General features: G+C 39.8%; 2 protein-coding genes across 2 annotated transcripts; both read left to right on the top strand.

Annotated features, from left to right (window-relative positions):
• The first annotated feature begins 376 nt into the window (after positions 1-376).
• LOC130909266 (chymotrypsin-like protease CTRL-1) lies at positions 377-8045 on the top strand. The gene is made up of 5 exons (XM_057825519.1): positions 377-383; positions 475-640; positions 2510-2778; positions 7460-7605; positions 7697-8045. The coding sequence occupies exons 2-5, from the start codon at positions 537-539 to the stop codon at positions 7985-7987; spliced, it is 810 nt and encodes a 269-aa protein (XP_057681502.1). The 5' UTR covers positions 377-383; positions 475-536; the 3' UTR covers positions 7988-8045.
• Positions 8046-13548: 5503 nt separating this feature from the next.
• On the top strand, positions 13549-23479 carry LOC130909260 (chymotrypsin-like protease CTRL-1). Its single transcript, XM_057825511.1, has 6 exons — positions 13549-13618; positions 17018-17035; positions 17109-17274; positions 18723-18991; positions 22679-22827; positions 22919-23479. Exons 1-6 carry the CDS (start codon positions 13564-13566, stop codon positions 23255-23257), a joined length of 996 nt encoding a protein of 331 aa, XP_057681494.1. The 5' UTR covers positions 13549-13563; the 3' UTR covers positions 23258-23479.
• The last annotated feature ends 1516 nt before the right edge of the window (positions 23480-24995 follow it).

Below are 24995 nucleotides of genomic sequence, written 5' to 3' on the forward strand. Positions count from 1 at the left end.
CAGTCAAAATGAATTCGGCGTTGTGCACCGTCAATGCAGCCTTAATGTTAACTGAGACACTATTATGGTGGAAGATTTTGGTAGCAACTTGTTTGTCCCTTTTTAGTTTTTTAGACATTGACACCTTTTGAAAAAGATATTTTGATTATTGGCAGGAGCACATCGATAACTTTTTGGTATACAAAATATCACAAAATATCACCATTTCGATATTTCGTCACACCCCTAGTGGCAGCAGTGTGCTGGAATCATGCAAAAATTAGTGGCGAGGGGCCAGGCTCTTGACAGTTTTAAGTTTTAAAATACTGTTGTACTCAAAAAGTGTGGGTAAAAAAACTCAACATGTTTTTATCTCTTTTGTATAGATGGTGTGAAAGCAGAAGGTAGGTGTTAATGTTTGCTCCATCACAGTAACTGCTATGCAGCATCACACTATATTCAAGCGGTTGACATTTTGTTCATACTCCACCACAGTGACCTGTGGACTGGCACCACTAAACCCAAGAATCGTCGGAGGTGACGATGCCCCGGCCGGCATGTGGCCTTGGCAAGTCACCATGCACTATAATGGGAGACACATCTGTGGGGCGACTGTGATCCATGAGGAATGGGTGCTCACGGCAGCCCACTGCATCCCAAGGTATGAAGACATTCCCATCAATTTTACTTACTGTCAAGGATTATAAAGGCATATGAGGGAAAAAAGAAACTGGGATTATCCTGTTTATATAACTATTATTTTATTTTTTTTTTTTTTTAAAGTATAGGCTGAAATGTTGTTAAACTTGATTGTTAGGCTTTCGTGGAATATCCATCCTTGTGCCCAAATTAAAATGTCTTTAAATGGTCAGAAGAAAAGGAAATAAATGAGGAGTGTATTACTTATACTCAGTTAAATTATCATATACTGTAAATTGAAATTTTACTAATTGCATAAAACAAAAGCCCTTAACTCATTCACTCCCAGCCATTTTCACCGGTGCAACCCCCTTTGCTCCCGGCCATTTTACTGGATTTTGACAGATTTTGCAAGGCCCACAGAAAATTCTTTTCAATTGCTATATAAACATGAAACCCACCAAAAGAAAGATTAGACTCTCTTCTTTCAGCAGAAAAAAAAGTTCATGTCTTTTTCCATTCTTTAGAAATCAGTATTAGAAAATAGCTTATTTTGAGCAATTTTCCAATTTCTGATGAAAAAAAGAGAAATTGAGCTTTTTGTAAAAGCATACATTTCAAACATAACTTTAACGCAGCTATTTTTTGCTTTTGTGACATCCCAAACATCAGAATGTTTTCCTTCTACAAAAAAACAAACAACAAGACAAATAGAGCTTTTGGTAGCAAAGTAACAATTTATTTACACATAACTAAACTAATGAACTGAGAGATGACGCTGTTGTGGCCGCGACAGCCGGGGTAAACTTTTCCGTCATCGCCGCCTGTCTCATCAAGATGGATTTTTTTGAGTCTTTCTTTTGGGGTGACCACTGCCTTGTGGTGGAGTTCGCCTGGGGAACTTGTGTGGGGCATGTTGTGTTTCTGGGGGGGAACTGGTTTGGCCGTGCGCGTTTCCAGCTGAGTCAAGTTACACTGGAGGATAGCGGGGGACGCGAGCGGGCGAGCACTGTGGCGAGGGCTCTGCTCGGCGAGCAGCACGGACTCAACAGCATCGTCCGCTGCCCTGGTGGTCCCTGTCGTTCTGCTCGGTCATCCAGCGCCTGGCATCCCGGGTGTCCTCCCAGTTGTTCTGTTCGGTCGTCCGCCGCCTAGCATTCTGGACGTACTCCTGGTCGTCGCACTTGGTCGTTCGTCACCTGGCGTCCTGGTCGTCCATTCGGCGGCCGTGCGGCCCGGCCGTTCGTTCCATTGAATTGGGTTGTGGGTCTTACCAAATGCACTACTGCCCTCCAGTGGCCAGCTTTATTGCTTTAAAATGGATTTTCAGCATTGTGCTTTGGAGCTAAGTTGAATCAGAACCTAGAGATGTCTCTTGTGAAAAAAAAAACGTAAAAGAAGTATAAATACGTCTTTGGGACACTGACAAAATTAAAAATAGAACATATTTATATGTTTTTGGGAGCAAATGAGTTAGAAGGTTAATCAATTTTACACAGCGCAAGCAAAATTCAAGTGCTCAACTTCAATTCTAAAAAATAGAAAATATTTTTTAAAAAAACCTGATTTCTGATAACGTTTGGGGACATATTTGGAAATAATTGTTTCTTGGCAAAAAACAAGTAAATAATGATATAAAACATTTTTTTATACTACTCACACCTGTAGTTTTTTTTTTTTTTTATATTGAATATGTTGACTCACTGGATGCCATTGATGGCGATAGACATCAATATATTTTGACTGGGAGAGCGATCATTCACTATAAGCCCCTCCCAGTTAGATAGTTGATAGCAATCATATAATCAATAAACTTGATAATATCCAGTGATAAAAAGTGATAACAATTGTGAATTTACCACTTTTTTTTCTCTCCTGTTTTTAAATTTAGCACTGATCTTGAGCGTTGGCTCCTCTTCTTTGGAAAACTGAATCAGAGCGAGACCAGTCCCAATGAAGTCAACCGCACGGTGACCCAGATCATTGTTCATCCTGACTACAATAACATAACAATTGACAACGACTTAACACTCATGAAGCTTAGCAGCCCCCTCAATTACACTGAATTCATCAGACCCATCTGCTTGGCAAGTAATGCAAGTCAATTCAACGACGGCATCTCGTGCTGGATCAGCGGCTGGGGCAGACTGGGGGCTGAAGGTGAGTGTCACACCATTCAATCACATATGCGGGAAACGAGGGGATCACTGAGCTAGATCAAATTATGACTACGATTGTAATCAGCTCTCTGAGAGAGTTTCTTAGGATTCTTAACACTTAATTAAGCCCTTGACCATACGTCGCAGAGTCATACTAAATGAAGATATACAGTATTTCTACAATTTTCCACGCAAATGCAAATTTATGGCATTTAAAACAATACTTCAAAACGCCTCCGACAAAAGAGAGGATTTGCGAATTCTCAATTTATTATGGCATGTCTTCTTGTTGTTGTTAGACCACTCGAAAGGGAGGGCTCAAAGAGTCAGCCGCTTTGTTTATCTTCTTCATGGTGAGGACAGTAAATAAAACGGCTACTCCAACATTATCTGTCAACGGATCACAACTCAGTGTTTTGTCATGAAAACAATTGTAAGGAAATGCATTCCAGGTCAGCAAAACCAAGACTTTTATAACATCACATATTGAAATATGGTAGGCATGTTCTACCAATGAGTGATGGATGCTGGTCTTTCAATGAGAGTAGGCTCAAAGTGTGTCTGCCTATGAGGGCTTTGTGACTATGGAGGGGCTCAGCGGCACCTTCTGCTTGGTAGGGAAAGAAACTAGAGTGCCAGAAGTCAAGTCTGATAACACAAGCAGCTACAATAGAAAAAAAATAGGGCTGTCAAATGATTAAAATTTTTAATCGAGTTAATTACAGCTTAAAAATTAATTAATCGTAATTAATCGCAATTCAAACCATCTATAAAATATGCCATATTTTTCTGTAAATTATTGTTGGAATGGAAAGATAAGACACAAGATGGATATATATATTCAACATGCGGTACATAAGGACTGTATTTGTTTATCATAACAATAAATCAACAAGATGGCATTAACATTATGAACATTCTGTTAAAGCAATTCATGGATAGAAAGACTTGTAGTTCTTAAAAGATAAATGTTAGTACAAGTTATAGAAATTTTATATTAAAACCCCTCAATAATTACTTACACAATGCTCATGGGTGCCGAAGCCTATAAAATCAGCTGCACCCAAGCACCAGCAGAGGGCAGCAAAACTCCGCAAAACACAATTAACAAGTGGGGTTTTCATTGTACTGTGAAAAATAAGCTTGATTTTTCGCTATTCGTTTTCAACAAAGCAAGTGTCACTCGAATGCAGAGGTTGCGCTAGACTTTTTCGTTGTCTGTCATTTATGCCTGTTATTTGTGTCCTCTTTTTAATGAGCAAAATATGACATCCCTGGAATGACGGATGACAGCCAGCATGTGTGATTGTATGGTCATTTGTTTTGATGCTTCTACTGGCATATATAATCCCCGTTTAGGCTTATATTCAAAGTATATGGATCAATAGCATGCACGCAATGTTCGTGCATGTCACACACACATACGGGCAGTTTGCCCCGACTCTCGGCCGTGTAAGCAATGTTGAAATATTGCTTATATGGAGCAGAGAGAAAACCGATCATTCTCAGGCTTATCCTCAAACCTATTTTTATTTTTTTTTAGGACTGCTTCAAGTCCGACCCTTCCTAAAAAGCCGTGTTCAAGGCAAGCTAGGTGCTAATAACGTACAGCTGCATCGCTACCGTAGCTACCGTACAGTCTCTCGCTTTTTGTTGACGTAATTGCTGCATTAAATCAGATTTGCGGGACTGGACAGTACAGACCGCCGTGACAGTCTGGAAAAATGTGGCCCAAATCGGATTTAGACCACATACGAAAGTGACCCAGATCGGATTTGAAATGGTCCCATTCTATGCGACTTGTCACGTTCAGACCTTCAAGTTAATGCCTCACTTGAGTCGGAAAAACACGAAAAAATCGGATTCGTGCATTAAGACCTGTAGTATGAATGTAGCCTTAGTTCGGACACTCAGATGCCTTGACATTTTTCAGAGTAAGGCCAATGACGTCATGCATCAAGACAGACGATAGCTAATTAATATGCTCACTCGCCACCCTATGGTCTGGGGTGTGAATTGCAACCTGTCAAAATGACAGATGGACTTCAGTATTTTCCGTCACCGTTTTAAAAAAACGGTCAACGACGGAAAATATTCGGTTAACGCGACCCCTGCTCTAATGATTATGAAAGTCTCCGGTTCAACTCAGAACAACGGAAATTATTAAAATGCCTCCCGCGGATGTTAACCCTATAACGACGGCTATCTCGCCGGTGACACATTTCAGCATGCGTACTTTGAACTGCCGCAGCTCCTAAACGGTTTGTGCTACTGAAAAAAATTCAACGGATCCTGAAAGCTGAGAAGTTGCGCTTGACAGCCAAATGGGTGTCATTGCTGTGATCTCACTCTCCTACTGCCAGGAAACCAGCTAATCAGCTTCTTTATTCTCTAATGTGCTGGCAGTGGGGCATTTATGCATGCGACCCGTGATAGACACACGGAAGGAAAGTCAGGAGAGCGGTAAAACAAAGTGAAGAACGACAGGTTTTATTATTTTTTTGCGAGGAAATGCCAGCAAGACAATCATCCAGGACAACAGAACCTCCACAAAGATTTGGAGAAGAGTGTCGCAGCAAGGGCGCAACGGGAGGAGCAACATTTGGTAAAGAAAGGTATTGATTGTTTCTCTGTAGTTGAACCTTTTTTGTACTTTTTTCAAGCTCATTTTTACTTTGTTCATGGTACTTTATGGGTGAAACATGACTGTATTGTGTTGACTTACAGTTCAATATAGATAGTGTAAATGCGCAAATGTGCGCATGGCAATCTACAATGTATGATTTGTGCCTTGTTGGCTTAGCAACCACTTTTGAACACTGTAACATTGTCAGTCTTGTTTTAAAGTATATTTTGAATTATTATGTTCATGAATGTGCAGTAATTCATACATTGTCGGTACTATACAGCGTTTGTGACTACTACTTCTCTGCTACAGTTTGTGTTGTGATGAGGAACAGCTGTTGTGTGTATGTGCTATGAAATGACAATAAAATACCGTAAGTACTCATCTTCTTCCCCAAGTGACCCATGTACTGGAGAGGGCTGTGGAGATGATGGAGCTGGAGATTCCAGTGTGGTCACAGATCGGAATCGCAGAGAGCCAGCATAGGGTGCCAACGTTGCATCTCTGACAAAGAAGCCCTGCCTGGATGTGTGAGACACGCAATGTGGGCCTGTGTTTCCAGCCAGAGAGGAACTGCTCCTGGCCGTTCCACCAAGGCGTCTGAGGAATCAAAGACTAAAAAATGTATCGCTTTCGTTTAATGGATGGTTTGGCACATTTAGAGGAAAAGTATCTAAAGAAGTTTATTGTAAATAGTTTTCATATATATTTATTCACTATTTTGCACTCTTGGTCCCCTGTATAAACCTGTTTTGACCATACTACGTAGAAAGGACAAAAACACCTATGACCATGTTTTTGTTGAATTATCAAATATAATAAAATTATTCAGTCTCACTTTTTTTCTGTTGAATGTTTATCATAACAAGTTGAATAAATATTATTACTAGGGCTGTCAAACGATTAAAATTTTTAATCACAGCTTAAAAATTAATTGACCGTAATTAATCGCAATTCGAACCATCTCTAAAATATGCGATATTTTTCTGTAAATTATTGTTGGAATGGAAAGATAAGACGGATGTATACATTCAACATACAGTACATAAGTACTGTATTTGTTTATTATAACAATACATTCACAAGATGGCATTAACATTATAAACATTCTTTCTGTTAAAGGGCTCCACGGGTAGAAAGACTTGTAATTCCTAAAAGATAAATGTGAATATAAGTTATAGTAATTTTGATAGTTTGTATATTGTGACTAAATATAATTATTTAAAGCAGACACTTTTTTCATCTGTGTGATTTTGACAAAGATCAGCTCACATTTGATGGTGAAGAAAGGTGCAGAAATTCCAAAAGGTTCAGAAACTTTTGCATACCACTGTACATGCCCAGATAATGCTTCACCAGCAGGTGTGTTCTCCCTTTCTGCATGTTTGTCACTGAAGTTCAAATTTTTTGAATAAACGTGAAAAAAGTAGCTCATTTGCTACTTCTGATCAGCTGCTAGAAATTGCTGTGACGAAAAGTTACATAGTTTTCCCACTATGCTACAATTTGGCACGCTCTGATTTCAACGGAAAGTATTCTAGTTAGAAAATCTAAAGTTCTATCATTTAAATGAATTTGCTGAACTATGCACTTACATGGTTAAGTTAGATGATTTTTTTTTTTTTCTGAGAAAGCGGTATGTTCACAATTTTTTTAAAAAAAATCTACGTTTGGATAAGGCTTGAGTCACATTGCCGGTGATGGACGCCCAATCAAACTTTAGAAATTGTGAAGTATCATCATGGTCTCATGTCAAACTAGGGACAGCAAAAAAGAGTACAATTCAAATACCTATTCTAATTCACCAAGGATGTTTAATGACTGATTCACAAATCAAACACCTGTTTTGTTCGTTCCCGTTCAGCTCTTTGAAGAATGGTTAGCTGTGAGAAAGGGCGAAAACATTAAACAAATGGGTCCTAAGGATTATCGTACATTTAAGGTCCACCTGAATGCTAAAGAATTTTTTTCAATAGTGTATATGTAATGATTTGAGGTTACATTGGTGGGGATGTTGTCCTGTCAATTTGTAAAAATGACACACTTTCTCCTGCAGAGCCAAATGTGGGCTTTGAAAGGCTACAAGAGGTTGAGGTTCCAATAGTTGGAAACAACCAATGCCGCTGCAACTACGCTCTGTTCGACATTGCGGTCAACAGCAATATGTTATGTGCTGGGGAGGAGGGTAAAGGAGCATGCCAGGTTTGTGTCTTACTTAAATTAAATCACTCCATCTTCACATTGATATTCTGGACTTTAACATTTATCTGTCATTTGTAAAATGTGTTCTCAGGGTGATTCAGGCGGTCCCGTGCAATGTAAACAAGGCTCAAGGTGGATCCAAGCGGGCCTGGGCAGTTTCGGAATACCATGCGCTAACGAGGGTTTCCCAGAGGTGTTTGCTCGCGTGTCGTTTTTCCAGGACTGGATTACAGCGCAAGTGGAGGGGGCCAACATTAGTTTTGTAACCTACACCTCGCGCGGTGTTGACCATGACGCCAACTTTGTATGTCTATCATCATCCACGACACTTCTTTCGAGTCTTAGCCTCTTGCTCTTGGTACTGACTATACAGGCGTTGTGACTTAGTTATGACACAATGTTACTGATTTTATGAAAAAAAAAAATGATAATATGAAAAACTCAATTCCTTATATTCTCTATAAATCACGTTGAATTACATTTCTTTCGGTAAGATTTAAATTCAATGATTCTATTTCACAGAGCACACATAATGCACCAACTGATTTTTTTCCATTGTAACAACACTGAATGTTTTCTCAGTCTTAATTTTTCAATAAACTTGGAATTCGTCAAATATAACACATTGTGTGAAAGTAAAATTGATGACCCTCCGGGATATTTTAGTCGAAATAAAGAACAAGTGATTAATCGACAATCGAAACCCAAATTTTTCCAGGACTCGATTACAGCGCAAGTAGCGGGGGCCGACATTAGTTTTGTGACATACACCTCGAGTGGTGGTGAACAAGACGACGACTTTCTATGTCCTTTCATGGAGCCAACATCATCCATGACAAGAGAGCCATCATCATCCACGACAGCTCCTTCGTGTTTTAGCCTCTTTATCTCGGTGCTAGTTATTCAGGTGTTATGAACAATAATAAAACTCAATTTTTATTATAGTATACTGTATTTTCTCTCTAAATGACCTTCAATTACATTTGTTTCTATAAGATTTTGATCCAATGACTATTCCACAGAGCCCACATGTAGGTAACATAAGCCAACTGAATTTTAGCGTTAATTATAACAACTCTGAAGGTTTTTGCGGTCTAATTATTCATAAACTTGGAATTCATCAAATATAAAATGTTGTATAAAGAGCACTGATAACCTTCCTAGATATTAAAGTTGAAATAAGTTATTAATTGACAATTGAAACCCAAATTTGTGTCAAATTTAATGATTGTTGCTAAAGATGCATGATAATATCGGTTACCGATAATTATCGGCCAATAATGGCAATTATGACGTCACACAGACAATCCAGATAAACAAAAATTAAACCGATAATGCAATCCGATAATTATATACTTGATTTAGCCTCAAACAAAGCAGTTTTGTCCACTTCTCCACTGCCGCCTCCTCAACCCCTCCTCTCTCTGAAGCCCCTGAGGAGGGAGGGGTTGAGGAGTATGGCGTCATAGAGGAGGCGGAGTTAAACAACAGAGTTGAGGCATTATGGCGGATCTCACTAACGTGGGTTGCTTTCCATATGGTAAACAAATGTCGCTCTCGCCATCTACAAAACATGCACTGCAGAAGTTCCTCGAGGCGGAAAGAAAGTCTTCATTCATCACCACTAACCCAGCAGCCATTTAAAACTGCATCACAAAGATTTTTGGAACGAATACGAGGCTGCGGCTAGCACGAATGCTACAGCTAAACACACATAAACAAGCTCAACTACGGGGCTTGTGACGATAGAGACGCTGCAGCCTTCCCCTCCCGGAGTCGAGTTGTTTAGGAATGCAGCCCAAAGCCGGTGGTAAACTCCATTTAAGGCTAAACACCGGCAAGGAGACCGATATTCGACAAGTGGCTGTCTTCCGACGGAGCACGCCGCTCTGGCCAATCTGGCAGGCCGCTGGCGGGGCGGGCAGGCGGCCCTGAGCACGATTGCCCGACGGCGGGACTTTTGGCGAACGCAGAGCAGAGCCTTGCCCCGAATACACCGCGGCGAGACGGCCGGGGCGGGCAGATATAACACTGGTACGAACCACTCATCTCGGGTTCAACTCATCGTGCACTTAGGCGGCCAGCCGGACTGAAGGGCACAGGCGGGAGGGGATGCCGGACGAGAGACGTTTTTTTTTTTGTTTGTTTTACCGAAGTGACTGGAGAGCCCAAGCCCCGGATAAAAAAATAATGCAGTTTATACGACCACCATTCTTCGTGAAAAACATGCCGATTACATGAGTTTCACCACGGACATTTGGACAAGTGATGTCAAGTAAGCATGCTTCGGCACAGTGGTTAGATGATAATTTTAACATGCACCAAACCGATCACAAGAAGTCAGTAATGCATTCAGTACGCTGTAAATTTATGACGTCTTAATCAGATCATTCTTCTTAAATCTTGTCAAATAATTTTCCCCATCTAGTTTTGAGGGTTAAGACTAATTAACAGATGAATACTCCAGATTTTTCCACTTACTTGAAGTAAATATTGCCATTTGTTCTTATTAAGCCCATACGTCTAAAAAACAAACAATTTTTTTTTTTTCATATAAGTTCATTTTTCACCAAAATCAAGAAAAAAAATGCTTTCAAATAATGTTTTATACCATACCTATATTTGAACATTTTTTAACATTTCTGACTTTTTCTTTAGGATTAAGTATAATAATTTATTGTTTAAAATTAGGCTGTTAAGCTTATTTTCAGCTAGATATTTTTCTTCAAGAAATCTGAGTGAAATATATTTGAAGTGCTGGCAGATAATTTCACGCATTTTCAATAGGATTACGCTGAAAAAAGGGAATTTAACTAGTTTTAAGGGGGTGTGTTTTTGCAGTGTAGTAATGTTATATGTTAGGAATGGATTACTTTTAAACGCATTTTTGTGCAACTTAGGTATTTACTCTGTAAGTAATTGTTGCCAAAAGTTTACCATTATACAATGTCAGACAATCTGTCTTTATTTAGATGTTGGAATTTACTAATTGTTCACATTTGATGTTGAAAAAAGGCACAGTAATATTTTCTCTTGTGTATACTTTAAAATTTTACATGAATCTTTTAATAGAATTATCGGCTTGACATTATCGGTTTTTGGTTGGAACGAGGAGGAAATTATCTGTTACCGGTATCGGTTGAAAAATGTATTATCGTGCATCACTAAAATTTGTTGCAAAAACAAAATGCTTCAAAATGATATACTATTCTCTAGATTCTTTCAGATTGAAAATACTGTACTTTAAAGAATAATAATAATAACTTAAAATGATAATTACGTTATTGTTGAATACCGGTAAGAAAGCATTCCAACATTTATCTTTCTTTTCAGTAATTACTTGTACTGCACTTAACAAGGCTTGGCTCCTTTCTTTTTAAACATCTAAACACAATAGCAAATTAAAAAAAAAAGATCAAATTTAAACGTTCAAAATAAATCATGGCGAGGTGAACTCTTAAACACACCTTTTTTTCACGTGCAAATAGGGTTTTGCAAATTTTGAGTGAGGATACTCCTCTTGCTTTTCTTTTCATTAGGGATGCGAATGATAAGATTTTTACGATTCCGATTCCATTATCGATATTGCTTAACGATTCGATTCTTTATCGATTCCCTTATCGATTCTAATTTAGACTAATGGACTGTATGAGGTTCTGAGTTCAATATGTTTTATGGTTCATTCGCCTCGGGGTGTCGGTTAGCACACAAGGAGCGGAGAGAGGAGTTGGTATTTGGCACTTTTAATCCAACTTGGCAACAGGCACAACTACTATATTTTTCGAACCATAAGTCGCATCCTGGTACTAGCAGTGCAACGGCTTGCGGTTCAAAGCCGAACCGTACGGTTCAATACGCCTTCATGAACCGCGCCTTTTCGGTTTTGCAATTATTTTATCCCGAACGCTTGTGGAATGAGTTGGCCAAGCTCTGTGTGCCTGTGTGTGACGTGAAGCACAGCTAACGAGAAATTCCCGCCCCGCAAGTAAATGTCCGATCGCTGTCAAGCACCTGTGTAATAGAAGCCGAGTAACGCCCTCTCTCGCTTACGAGCGAGGTGAAAGTGAAACAAGAAAGAAAACAAAAAGCTATGGCGAGCAGAGGAGTGGAGAGACCGAATTTTGAGGAAGCACTGGCTTCTTTCAAATCTGTGGTGTGGCAACATTTTGGTTTCCCTGTTGACTACAATGCGGTGGGTAAGAAAATAGGAGGGAGAGAAAATATTGAAAAAAAAATAAAATAAAATTTGCAAGCATTGCTCAGCGCTAGTTCCCTATGCTGCATCTAAAGATAGGATAATTGCTTTCTCTTTGTAATTGTGTACCCTATTTATGAGGTTTAGGGACTCGATGTTGAGCCGCTACTCCTCCGCGTTGAGGGGAGCCAGTTGGGGTGGCTCGGGCAACTGGTTCGGATACCTCCTGGACACCTCCCTGGAGAGGTGTTCCCAGGGATGTCCCACCAGCGGGAGGCCACGGGGACGACCTAGGACACGCTAGAGAGAGTATGTCTCTTGGCTGGCCTGGGAATGCCTTGGGAACCTGCCGGAGGAATTGGTTAAAGTGGCTGGGGAGAGGGAAGTCTGGGCTTCCCTGATTAAGCTGCTGACCCCACGACCTGACCCTGTATTAAGTAGTAGTTGGCCATAAATCTTTAGCTACAAAAATGGAGTTTTCCTCTGATACCTCTTTATTTATTTATTTTCCTTTCAGGCGTTTGAAATCCAAACAAAAATACAGCATTCATTTGTGTTTACATTCAGTTCAACCCGAAAAGAAAAGGGCAGACGGGAGAAGCCGAAGCTTATTGAATCCCGCCACCAGTATAATATAGGACGCAGAATTTTATCGAATAACAATTTTGACATTTCAGATTGTGTAATGATTACAAGGTGTTCTTTTTTTCCCCTCCCCTTGATTGTTCATTTTCCCAATAGTCATTGTCGATCGCGGATTTGTTCGTTATGTTGCTTAAATCCAGTAGACTAGTTCATAATTCCGAGGTTAGTTAATTCTGTTGATTCGATCCAGAAGATAGGGAACAGCTGAGGACCAATGGCAGGCTGTGTCCGCCACCTTCTTTCGTCGATTTAATCCTCGTCGCGGTTTTCATTCCTTGCTGCGTTCCGACAAACACTCGTCTCCAAGTTAAGCAGCTCCGTAGTAATTTTCATCACCATTCTGGTTGTGGCAGTGTTAGATGCCGCTCGGTCATTCTTCACCTGTAATATATCATAACAGGCCTTGTTGGGGCTGGCGTAGACTCCAACGATAGCGCTGACGGCAGTAGTGACAAAGTGGGCTCCTAGCCCCTGAAGAAGAATCCCAGCCAGCAGCGCAACAAAAAGATACACATCCTCGATGTCTTCAACTTCAAGTGTGGTACACATCCTCGATGTCTTCAACTTCGAGTGTGGTCAGACACAGCGGCCGCCTTTTTCCCCAGCTATCCTCCACAAATCCAGACTTTAAAGTGTTGCCCGGGCATTAGCGTTGTCCAGTTTCTGGTCGCATTGTAGAGTATATCTTGTCCAGGGCACTCAGTGACCAATTGACCAGTTCAATGTCTTTACAGAATGGCACAACATTTCCTTGGCTCTTGCTCCTGCTGATATAAATATTTCAAAACTAGCAGCGATCAGAATAGCCAAAGCTAGAGATTTGATAAAAGTGCCCAATAGGCCATCATAAATTCCTCTGTAAGGAATAGTTTTTCAGAAGATAAAACCATGCGATTTGGCGACTTAAAACCTCAATGTGGAGTAGTGAAGTTGACTAGTTGGTTTACCTATAATGTTCCATTACGCAAATTAGTAAAAGAGGAAAACATTTTTTTATTACTGCATGCAGTCACAATGCAAGCATTAGAAAAACTGGTTTCATAGGAGTGGTTACAGTATTAATAGACACACGGGGTACAGTACAACGACTTCTAGCTAGCGTACTCCTGCACTTGAACATGATGCTGCGGTCAACATGGGCTCTCTTATTGGGTATATTACTCACAAGAAAAGGTAGGGTGTTAAACTCAACTTTATTTTTCCTCTCTTATCACTTACTGGTGGTGTATATATTTGTGTTGTTAAATTGTTACGACACCTACTACGGTTTTCTTGGATAGATGGTATTAGACAAAGATAACTTGTCTAAGGAACACTCACAGGTTGGACTGTTAAGTAATACTCCAAAGTGAGAATTTGTATTTAATTTTCATATAAAAAATGACTACGATTTGTTTTCCCTTAAATATTTTTTCCACTTTATGCTAATAATTTTGTAAACAAATACCCAGCATGTAATTGAAAATCTGTACTACACATTAATGTAGCGAAACAAATTATTCAAATTTTAATTATTAGCTTAATATTTATGAATGTCATTAAAAGATCAAATCATATCCAGCTACCTATGCTGTTCAGGTTCACAAATGACTATCCTTACTGGCCTTAATGTAATATATTTGTGAAGTGCATTTTTTCTTAATATGAAGAGTTAAGGCTGATTCATAGACTTCATAATGTATTGACGGGACACGGGGCCGATTCATAGGAGGCCTATCTCCATTAAAGCTGACTGAGTGGAATGACTGACAAAGAGCTTTTTTCGTTGAAAATTCTTGTGAATAAATGTTTAAATCCCTGAATTTTTTGTAGATAAGGACGTAAAACAGTCTCGATTCTTGGTTAAAAGCAAAAAAAAAGAGAGAAAAAAACATGCGGTTAGCATTTATTTTACATAAATATGTGGAAGTACGATGCTAGTCTGTTAGTCAGTGTGGCTGCCGCCATATGTAAACAGAGCTTTTCCGGTGAAAATTCTTGTGAACAAATGCTTAAATCACTGAATTCTTTATAGACATGGAAGTAAAACAGTCTCGATTCTTGGTTAAAGGCAAAAAAGAAAAAAAGAAAAACGTGCAGTTGGCATTTATTTTACGTAAATATGTGGAAGTACGATGCTAGTCTGTTAGTCAATGTGACTGCGGCCATATGTAAACAGAGCTTTTCCGGGTAATAATTATTGTGAATAAATGTTTAAATCCCTGAATTCTTTATAGATATGGAAGTAAAACAGTCTCGATTTTTGGTTAAAAGCACACACACACAAAAAAAAAAAAAAAACGTGCAGTTAGCATTTATTTTACGTAAATATGTCAAAGTACGTTGCTAGTCTGTGAGTGAATGTGGTGGCAGCCTACAACAAAGAGCTTTTTATGTTGAAAATTCTTGTGAATAAATGACTAAATTCCCCAAATCTTTATAGATATGAACGTAAAACAGTCTTGATTTTTGGTTAAAACAGCAAAAAAATGGGCAGTTAGCATATATTTTACGTAAATATGTCGAAGAATTATGTTAGTCTGTTAGACAATGTGGCGGCAGCCTTACAGCAAAGAGCTTTTTACGTTGAAAAATTCTAGTGAAAAAATGAAAAATATAATGACTACCTTGAATCCTTGAACAAATCACTCCTGAGACAATCCTTCCTGTTCGTATGCGGTACAGCTTTCGTACTTTTTCAACCTAAATCCGGCGTTGGATCGCTGCATGTGTCGCTGCAACCGACTGCGAATAACTGAAGCGGATTGTGGGATGGTCCCCTATTGAAAGCGTGGCGCAGTAAAGGTCGAATCTGACCCATTGATATCATTATGAAGTCTATGGCTGATTTATGCTTCTGCGTAGCGGTGACGGCCGACCTATGCCGTCAACGAAGACCTGATTTACGAACCTATGCCGTAGCCTGACATGCAACTCCACAAAATCATGACTACGCATCACGTCAACGTGTGGTTACGTGACACAAATGGAGTGTGATTGGTCCACTCAGGCTGTTGTTTTCGTTTCAGCGCAAAATCACTACCAATCATCCCCCAAAACGGCCAGGCTGCCCCACATCCTCGGTGTATGATGGAATAAAATCAAGGAAGAGCCGGCTTGGACTTGATTATTTGAGATATTTATCACATCCAGATCGCCAAGCAGACATAGATTTTGAGACAATGGAATCATTCAGTTCAAAAGAAATGGGAGTTTCCTCGTTACCTGCGACCAGAATTGTTGTACCGGTTTCTGTCACCAAATAGCATGAAATACTGTATATTAGGGATGGGAATCGAAATCCGATTCCAATTTGGAACCGGTTCCGAGTGTTTCGAGGCCTCGACATCACAATGAAAAAGCCTTAACGATCCCTTTAACGATCCCTATAGACGCATATTGCGTCGTGACGTGTCTTGTTGTCCAGACGCATCAAACTAGCATGGCGCCAAGAACCACTTGCTCCAAAGTTGGCTACACTTCACCAGGAAAAAGGGTGAAAATGAAAGGTTACGATAGTTTAGCACGAGCATTGCCGCCGTAAACATAACAATGACAGCACGTAGGTTCGAACGCTCGAAAGTGTGTCTTCACTTCACGAGGAAAAATTACAACAAAGCGACTTGCAGTCCTTGCGAGATGGAAATAACTGCATCGGGAGGGAATAGACTGCACTGCCCTCACCGACATGCTAAGGCTCAGTCTTGGCTTACCAGCTAGCTAAACTCCCAAATGATGATGCAGAAGACGTTGGTATAATTTGCTGACTTTATTCGACCATCACTTGAAACTAAAAATAAAAATGAAACAATCGTCCCCAATAACAAACAGGTTTGCATCAACGTAAATCTGCGATGATTAGCTGCTAACACAGTAATAACAAACAGTTAGCATGCATTCGCTAGCATTAGCACATCGTTTAAACCACTACACAACTGCATTTAAGTGTCCAAACGCGAGTGGAAACACACAACAACAACACAGAAGATGATACATACAGGCGTTGGCTCTGTAGATCGATATTTTACAAACATTAACAAAGAACGTAGGCTCGTGGCAGTGTTTTCCTTTCTCACTAACTCGCTCACTCGCTTGGATGCGGCATTTCTTCTTCGCGTGTAAGCGCGCTCTTCTTCACGAGAGGATACTCAAAAGGTGCCGGAACAGACTAAATAAGTCCCGGAACACGTGGAGTCCAAAATCAAGAGGTACTGGAACATGTTCCGGCATGATCTGGCACAAACTAACCCCTAGTTGTACGTTTATCAGATTGGGGAAAACACCATTTTGTGTACATAAAATTAATACACAATCTGTGTCGTATTTTAACTGGATAAATTGCTGATATCTATTCTTAGTCATGGTAGATGTGTGTTTACAAATGTGGGACCAGTAGTTATTATCCAACCTTACGTTATGCTACGTTAACAAATGCAGGTGGTGGTAATTAGGTGGAGTGGCAGCAGTGTGGTGGAATTCTGCAACAATTTGTGGAGAAAGACCAGGCTCTTGACAGTTTTAGGTTTTTAAAAGGCTGTTGTGCACCAAAAGTGAGGGTAAATAATTCAATATGTTTTAATCTCTTTTCTATAGATGGTGTGAAAGCTCAAGGTAGGTCTTCCAATTTGCTCTATCACCGTAACTGCCATACAGCGGTTGACATTTTGTTCATACTCTACCACAGTGACCTGTGGACAGGCACCACTAAACCCAAGGATTGTTGGAGGTGACGATGCCCCGGAGGGCAGCTGGCCTTGGCAAGTCAGCATGCACTTCAATGGGTTTCACCGATGTGGGGCGACTGTGATCAACGAGGAATGGGTGCTCACTGCGGCCCACTGCATCCCAAAGTATGGCAACGTTGTTGTTTGTTTTTTTAATGAATTTTACTTAGTCTCAGTGGCTATAAAAGCATACAGAGAAAAAAGGTAAAATTAGAGGCTGGGATTAACTCATAAAAGTTACTTTTTTTTTTTTTTTTTTTTTTTTAAGTACAAGACAATGTAGTTAGGCTTGATTATTAAGCTTTTGTGGGATAGCCACCTGACTATAAGCTACCACCCACCAAAAGTGACACCAAAACGGCATTTGTTCATAGATAAGCCGCACTGGACTATAAACCGCAGCGGTCCTCATTATATTATGGGATATTTACACCAAAAGATATCAACTGGTAGCACCGTATATGACAGCGGCATCATACGACTTTCGTAAGACCAAATGAACCACCATGGAGTTTTGAATCAATTGGCTATTTGCTTCAATAAGCTTCATTTGGCCATTACTGCTCCCTTGGGGGAGACAGTCAACCTCTGCTGCCACCTGCTGTCAACCCGTTTGCTGTGCAACATGCCTCCTAGCATGCATTGCAGTGTTCCAGATGAAAATAACAATAAAAATTCATGTTATGTGCTAATCATTTATTGCTGTTACTATTTCAGTTGTTTCCTTTATTCCTAGTTATGCTATTTGGTGACACTCTATTTGACAGTGGTGCCATAAGACTGTCATTAGACAATCATAATCATGACATGACACTTTCACGAGCATTAATGAATGTTTATAACAGAAGTCATTAGTGTTATCCAGCAAATGATCTCACTTTTGAATGGGTGCAAAAGATCCGAGCTGAATATACAGTAAATAGAGTTATTAACATAAATTGCCGCATGACACTTAATGACATCTGTTATCAGCATTCATTAATGCCCATGATAGTGTCATGTCATATTTATGACAGTCTTATGACGCTGCTGTTAAATAAAGTGTTTCCAAAGTAGCGGCTTATAGTCCGAAAATTACGGTATGTAATTTCAAATTTTGATCATTTCAGGGGGTAAAAATGCCCTTAAAAGGTAAATAAATCAATGTTATGCAGTGCAAACAAAACTCAAGTGCTCAACTTCGTTTCTAAAAAGTAGAATATTATTAAAAAAAAAACAAAAAAAAAACTAACTGATAACCCGATTCCTAACATGTGATCAGCCCAATTTCTGATCAAGTGATCCGATTGGGGGCATCTTTAGAAATAAAAGGCCAAGTAATTACTTAAAAAATGTTTTATTCTACTTACACCTATAGAATATTTTTATTCTATATGTTGACTCATTGGATACCATTCAAGGCGATAAACATCCAATCCATTTTGGCTAGAAGAGCGATCTTTCGCTATCAGCCACTCCCAGTTAAATAGTTGATAGCAATCAATGAATTCAATAAACTTGATCATATCCAGTAATAAAAAGTGATAACAAGAATCGTGAATTTGCCACTTTTTCTCTTCTGTTTTTAAATTTAGCACTAATCCTGACCCTTGGCGCCTCTTCTTTGGAAAACAGAATCAGAGCAACACCAGTCCCAATGAGGTCAACCGCGAGGTGGCCCAGATCATTATTCATCCCGACTACAATAGCACAAACTTTAACAACGACATAGCAGTCATGAGGCTTAGCAGCCCCCTCAGTTTCACTAACTACATCAGACCCATCTGCTTGGCAAGTAATGCCAGTCAATTCAACAACGGTACCTTGTGCTGGGCCAGCGGCTGGGGAAGACTGGGGGCTGATCGTGAGTAACACACTATTCAATCACATGCGGGGATCACTGAGCTAGATCAAATCATAACTACGATTGTAATCAGCTCTCTGAGTTTATTAGGATTCTTAAAACTCTTAACGCTTGATTCAGGCCTTGACCATATGTCGCAGAGTCGCATATTGAAATTTGGTAGGCAATTTCTACCAATCAGTGGCGGATGCAAGGCTTTCAATGAGGGAAAGCTCAAAGTTTGTCTGCCTGTGAGTGCTGTGTGATGTTGAAGGGGCTCTACATGCTGTTCGGTAGGGAAAGAAACTAGAGTGCTAGACGTCAAGTCTCCAAACACAAGGAGCATCAATAGAAAAAAAACACACACACCAGAAATAAGCTCGATTTTTCGCAAGTCGTTTTTTTTTTTTTTTTTTATACTAAACAAAGCAAGTGTCGCTATGATGATTATGATAGACTCCTGTTCAACTAAGAACAATGGAATGAAATTTTTAAAATGCCTCCCGCAGGTGTTAATGCCAGATCACTTATACGCTGATTTTGTTGTCAATCACAAAGGGATTCATCCTCAGACAGATCATCCAATCATCATGCAGAGAACCAGAGCGTTCGGGCCAGCCGAGCCCCGGCCACTGCCCATAGACCCCCATAGACGCACAGCGTCCAATGGGCGGGATCAACCCAGCTTTTAGCCAATGACTCGTCTTGTTTGGCTGTAGTGGAACAATGTATTTTCAACTCTGGAGACACACTGCTAATGAATGAAACGCAAGCCACATCGTAACCAGTGATAACAAACCAATCTTGAACAGATGTTGAGTGCGTTGCAGCGCCAATTTAGTCAAAGACATGTACACACAACGGTATACATTCGATCACTTATTTTTTGACATTTTGGGGAAACCTGAACATCCCTTGCACTCTTAGAGCAATCCAATGTGCTTTACCAATCGATCCCCAGGGCCGGATGTATTTTACTTTTTTGTCTCAGTCCTGTTTAATCAATTGCGAACTGATTAATTGTGAACTTTTTCTGTAGTTACTCCAGTTATGCAAAAGATATCAATATTGTGCCGTTTCTTGTTTGGGTGCAGGGCCGTCATCCTTCATTTGAACTTGATTTTTACTTGTTTATACATGCCCAAATAATGCTCCACCAGCACATGTGTTCTCCCTTCCTGCACATTCGTCACTATAATTCAGAATTTTCAATATATTATATATATAAATATATATAATATTCGCTGCTTCTGATCAGCTGTTAAATTGTCGACATTGTTTTAAAAATAAATAATAAATGGCGCACACAGCAGACAAATAGCGGCACAGCCCATGCTACAAGTTACATACAGTCATAGGCAGGTTTGAGTTTTGGGGCAGGGGGACACAACATGTTAATGACCCCAAAACGCAGTTTCAGCAATAAAATTCACTTACAAGAATATTTATAATAGTAAGTTGAAAATGAGCGTTTTTTGTTTCCCATCATTCTTGAGTTGAATTCTAAATCAGGCTGCTTAGGACAGCTTTACTTTTCGCCAAGATCATCATCCATTGAATATGGTACACCCGCCAGTGTCGTGCCAATGTAGTGACCCCCGTCAAAACTTATCCCCTACGAGGTTTTAAAACATTGCCCATCCATCAAAAAAAAAAAAATTCTGTTGTTTGTCATAAGTATTGAATGTAAAAAAGGCAATATTTTACTGTTTTACTTGTAGGATGACTTAAAACTGTTATTACTGTAATTCAAGTCCTGTGTGCCGTTTCTCCAGTTTAATAAATGTTAGGGGTATAATGGTACACAAAAATCTCGGTTCGGTACGCACCTCGATTTTGAGGTCACGGTTCGGTTCATTTTCGGTACAGTAAGAAAACAAAATTCAAAATATAAATGTGCTAGTTGTTTATTACACACTTTTGTGCTTTCAACAATAGGAACATTAGCCTATACAAAGCTAGAATTCTGCTCAAAAAGTAGCGGGTATTTAAAAATCATAATCCAACAACAATTTGCCTTTCAGACCCCACGTATTGGTCAGCTTTCTTTCTGAAAGAAGAAAAAAGAAGTCCTGAGCTAAAGAGAAAAGCAATCCCAATGACAAAGATTTTAACATGTATTTTACAAATGAAATGCCTCAATGAATCATTTTTTTTTTCTTAGGAATGGTTTTCAAAAGCTTTATTGGTGGATTTTCTCAAGTTAAAGCGCCACACAGGAATTCATTTAATTGTGTAAGCAGGATCTGTGTATTATTCTTATTATTTAATTACAGGTGTTTTAGCTAATTTCAATGTATTTTATTTAAATGGGCCATTATTTATTTTATTATGTGTTTATATTTTACAACTGTGATGTAGTATCCATGTATATTGTATATTTTATGTTGTATAGCTTTAGTACCTATGTGAATATTAGTTCCCACTTGTTTTGTTGTGGTAGGAGGGTTTTGTATTGAACACGGGGCCGTGTTGGTTATTATTATAGTAGACAAGACAGCAGTAAATCAACAAAGACCAGTCAACTGTGCCCCGATCTTCCACTCAAGAGATCTGATGGACTCAAAAAGTGGGTTACGATTGCATATTAGTTTGAAAATCCACCGGATCCACCATATTTTTACACAAGTGACTTCCGGTCTGCCCGATCCTAGCTAGTAGTATTGACGCAGGAGGGCCGCGTCTCGCGTCAAATAATAAACTCTGCCGTTCTTTTTGCGTGCGTCGCGTTGAGCCGCTTCTGGGACGCATCTAACACGCGGCCGCACTGCGACTGGTGTGCATTGGCTGATTGACTTTAACCCCCGCGTTTCACTGCGTTCTCGCGGCAGCCACGTTGTCGCGCCGTTGACGTTTCTGGGTTATATACTGTCCTACCGTGTTGGTCCTCATTATAGTAGAGAAGACAGAGTAAATATAATCTACCCAAAGAAACTGTAACCCGATTGACTCACAGCCTCGAAAAGTAAGGGTTACATTACGTCAAACACTCGTTCGGTACGCCTCCGTTCCGAACCGAGCACCCCGTACCGAAACGGTTCAATAGAAATACATGTACCGTTACACCCATAATAAATGTCGATGTCCAAAATATATAACTGTGGTTCTTTTCTGGCTTCAATTAATTGTTTAAGTCGACGTAACTCAAAACTAAAGTGTGTTTGTGTGCGATCCCGCAGCCAGGGGAAACAATTTTTGACGGGGGTTACTACATTGGCAAGAAACCTATGGTGGCTGTGTTGTACAATTAGCATCTTTAGTGGGGCAAATTGAAACTCCGCTCAGCATTTTGGCGGTGCTCTCTGGCGTTTTATGTTCCACATTTTCAATCCTTGGTTCTTGCTCTGTAGTTGTTGTCGCTTTTGATAGCTTAGGTTTGAAAAAATTACATATATCCATTTTGTCTTTTTGGTCCTCGGGTGGTTTTGGCTAAGCAAAACAATCTGATGTGTTTGAAAATCATTTTGACCCATGATAAAAAAAATGTTTTTTTTGTTCATTTCATTCATTTTTGTTGTTTTATCACTTTACAACTTTTATTGACAATATTTTACCAGAAAACTCTTGATTTTAAAAAATATTATATAAGAAAGTCAATTACATGCAATGATTTTTATTTTTTTCCCAATAGTGCATTTGTAATGATTTGCAGTTACATTGTTGGGGATGTTGTCCTGTGAATTTGTAAAACTGACACTTCTCCTGCAGAGCCAAATGTGGCCTTTGACAGGCTGCAAGAAGTTGAGATTCCGATAATTGGAAACAACCAGTGCCGCTGCAACTACTTCTTTGTGAACAACGCTGACATCAACAGCAATATGTTATGTGCTGGGCAGGAAGGTAGAGGAATATGCCAGGTTTGTGTCTTACTGTAATTGGATCAGTCTATCTTCACATCAATATTCTGGACTTTATCATTTATCTGTCATTTGTAAAATGTGTTTTCAGGGTGATTCAGGAGGTCCCGTGCAATGTAAACAAGGCTCAATGTGGATCCAGGCAGGCCTGGCCAGTTTCGGCATACCATGCGCTAGAGAGGGCTTCCCTGAGGTGTTTGCTCGCGTGTCGTTTTTCCAGGACTGGATCACAGCACAAGTGGCGGGGGCCGACGTTAGTTTTGTAACATACACCTCGAGCGGTGGTGACCAAGACGACGACTTTCGTTGTCGATTAACGGAGCCACCATCATCAATGACAATGCCGCCGGCGCCGCCGCCATCATTATCCACGACACTTCTTTCGAGTCTTAGCCTCTTGCTCTTGGTGCTAGTTATTCAGGCGTTGTAACGGACCTATGACTCAATAACTGATCTTATGAACATTTGTAAAACTCAACTTCTATTATAGTTAATATTCTCAATAAATGACCTTCAATTACATTTGTCTCGATAAGATTTTGATCCAAGGACTATTCCGCAGAGCACACAAGTACATAAGCCAACTGAATTTTAGCATTCATTATAAGGTTTTTTTCAGTCTAATTTTTAATCAACGTGGAATTCATCAAATATCACACATTGCATAAAGACAAAATGGCACTGATGACCCTCCCGGATATTAAAGTTGAAATAAAGAACAAGTGATTAATCGACAATTGAAACACCAATTTGTGTCATTTATAATTGCTACAAAAACAAAATGCTTAAAATGATATACTATTCACTAAATTCTTTTAAATGGAAACTACTTTAAATGACTAACTTCTTAAAATGATGATCAAGATAATTTTGAACACCGGTGGATAGCATTTCAACATTAATCTTTCTTGCAGTAATTACTCGTACCTAGCATAAATCACCTGTGTTAAGGTGTTTTCAAATCAAATGATTTTGGTTCACTTTGAGGAATATGGGGAAAAAAATACACTGTGACCATCACTGGCCAGTAATTCCTATTACTAGACTGATGTACAAATACTGTATGCACAGTGCCCTCCATAATTATTGGATTTATAATAATTATGTGTTTTTTAGCTTCTAATATTTTTTGTTTCTAAATAATATGGGACCTTAATGGAAAAAAAGAGAAAAATCCAACCTTCAATACAAGTGCATTTATTCAGTGGGGAAAAAATCCCACATAAAGAAATAATTATTTGACATCAAATAATGTGTGTCACAATTATTAGCACCCCTGGTGTTAATACTTTGTACAACCCCCTTTTGCCAACAACACAGCACCCAATCTTCTCCTATGTTTCACAAGATGGGAAAAGGCAGAAAGAGGGATCTTCAGCCATTCCTCTTTGCAGAATCTCTAAATCATCCAGAGACCTGGGTCCTCTCCTCTGTACTCTCCTCTTCAGCTCTTTTCAGCATGCGCATCTTTCGTGGCACGCCAGACCCACTTAGAGTGTTTGTTGCCAAAAAGCTCAATCTTGGTCTCACACAAAAATACACACGGTCCCAGGCTTCAACTGGGACCATGTGCTTTGGTCAGATGAGACCAAGATTGAGCTTTTTGGCAACAAACACTCTAAGTGGGTCTGGCGTGCCACGAAAGATGCGCATGCTGAAAAGCACCTCATACCCACTGTGAAGTATGGGGGTGGGTCAGTGATGCTGTGGGGCGGTTTCGCTTCCAAAGTCCCTGGGAACCTTGTTAGGGTGCATGGCATCATGAATGCTTTGAAATACCAGGACATTTTAAATCAAAATCTGTTGCCCTCTGCCCCAAAGCTGAAGATGGGTTGTCACTGGGTCTTTCAGCAAGACAATGACCCTAAACATGTGGCCAAATCTACACAGAAATGGTTCACCAAAGTGACCAGACACAAAATCAAGCTCCTCCCATGGCCATCTCAGTCCCCAGACCTCAACCCCATTGAAAACCTGTGGGGTGAGCTGAAGAGGAGTGTACAGAGGAGAGGACCCAGGTCTCTGGATGATTTAGAGAGATTCTGCAAAGAGGAATGGCTGAAGATCCCTGTTTCTGTCTTTTCCCATCTTGTGAAACATTACAGGAGAAGATTAGGTGCTGTTTTGTTGGCAAAAGGGGGTTGTACAAAGTATTAACACCAGGGGTG

Source organism: Corythoichthys intestinalis, chromosome 21 (assembly GCF_030265065.1).
Source record: "Corythoichthys intestinalis isolate RoL2023-P3 chromosome 21, ASM3026506v1, whole genome shotgun sequence".
In the NCBI taxonomy this organism is placed as follows: domain Eukaryota; kingdom Metazoa; phylum Chordata; class Actinopteri; order Syngnathiformes; family Syngnathidae; genus Corythoichthys; species Corythoichthys intestinalis.

Coding starts and splice junctions, on each gene's coding strand:
- LOC130909266 (XM_057825519.1), top strand. CDS start 537: ATGTGGCCTTGGCAAGTCACCATGCACTATAATGGGAGACACATCTGT. Junction 641..2,509: donor GCAGCCCACTGCATCCCAAG/GTATGAAGACAT, acceptor TTTTAAATTTAG/CACTGATCTTGAGCGTTGGC. Junction 2,779..7,459: donor GGGCAGACTGGGGGCTGAAG/GTGAGTGTCACA, acceptor TTTCTCCTGCAG/AGCCAAATGTGGGCTTTGAA.
- LOC130909260 (XM_057825511.1), top strand. CDS start 13,564: ATGATGCTGCGGTCAACATGGGCTCTCTTATTGGGTATATTACTCACA. Junction 17,275..18,722: donor GCGGCCCACTGCATCCCAAA/GTATGGCAACGT, acceptor TTTTAAATTTAG/CACTAATCCTGACCCTTGGC. Junction 22,828..22,918: donor AAGGTAGAGGAATATGCCAG/GTTTGTGTCTTA, acceptor ATGTGTTTTCAG/GGTGATTCAGGAGGTCCCGT.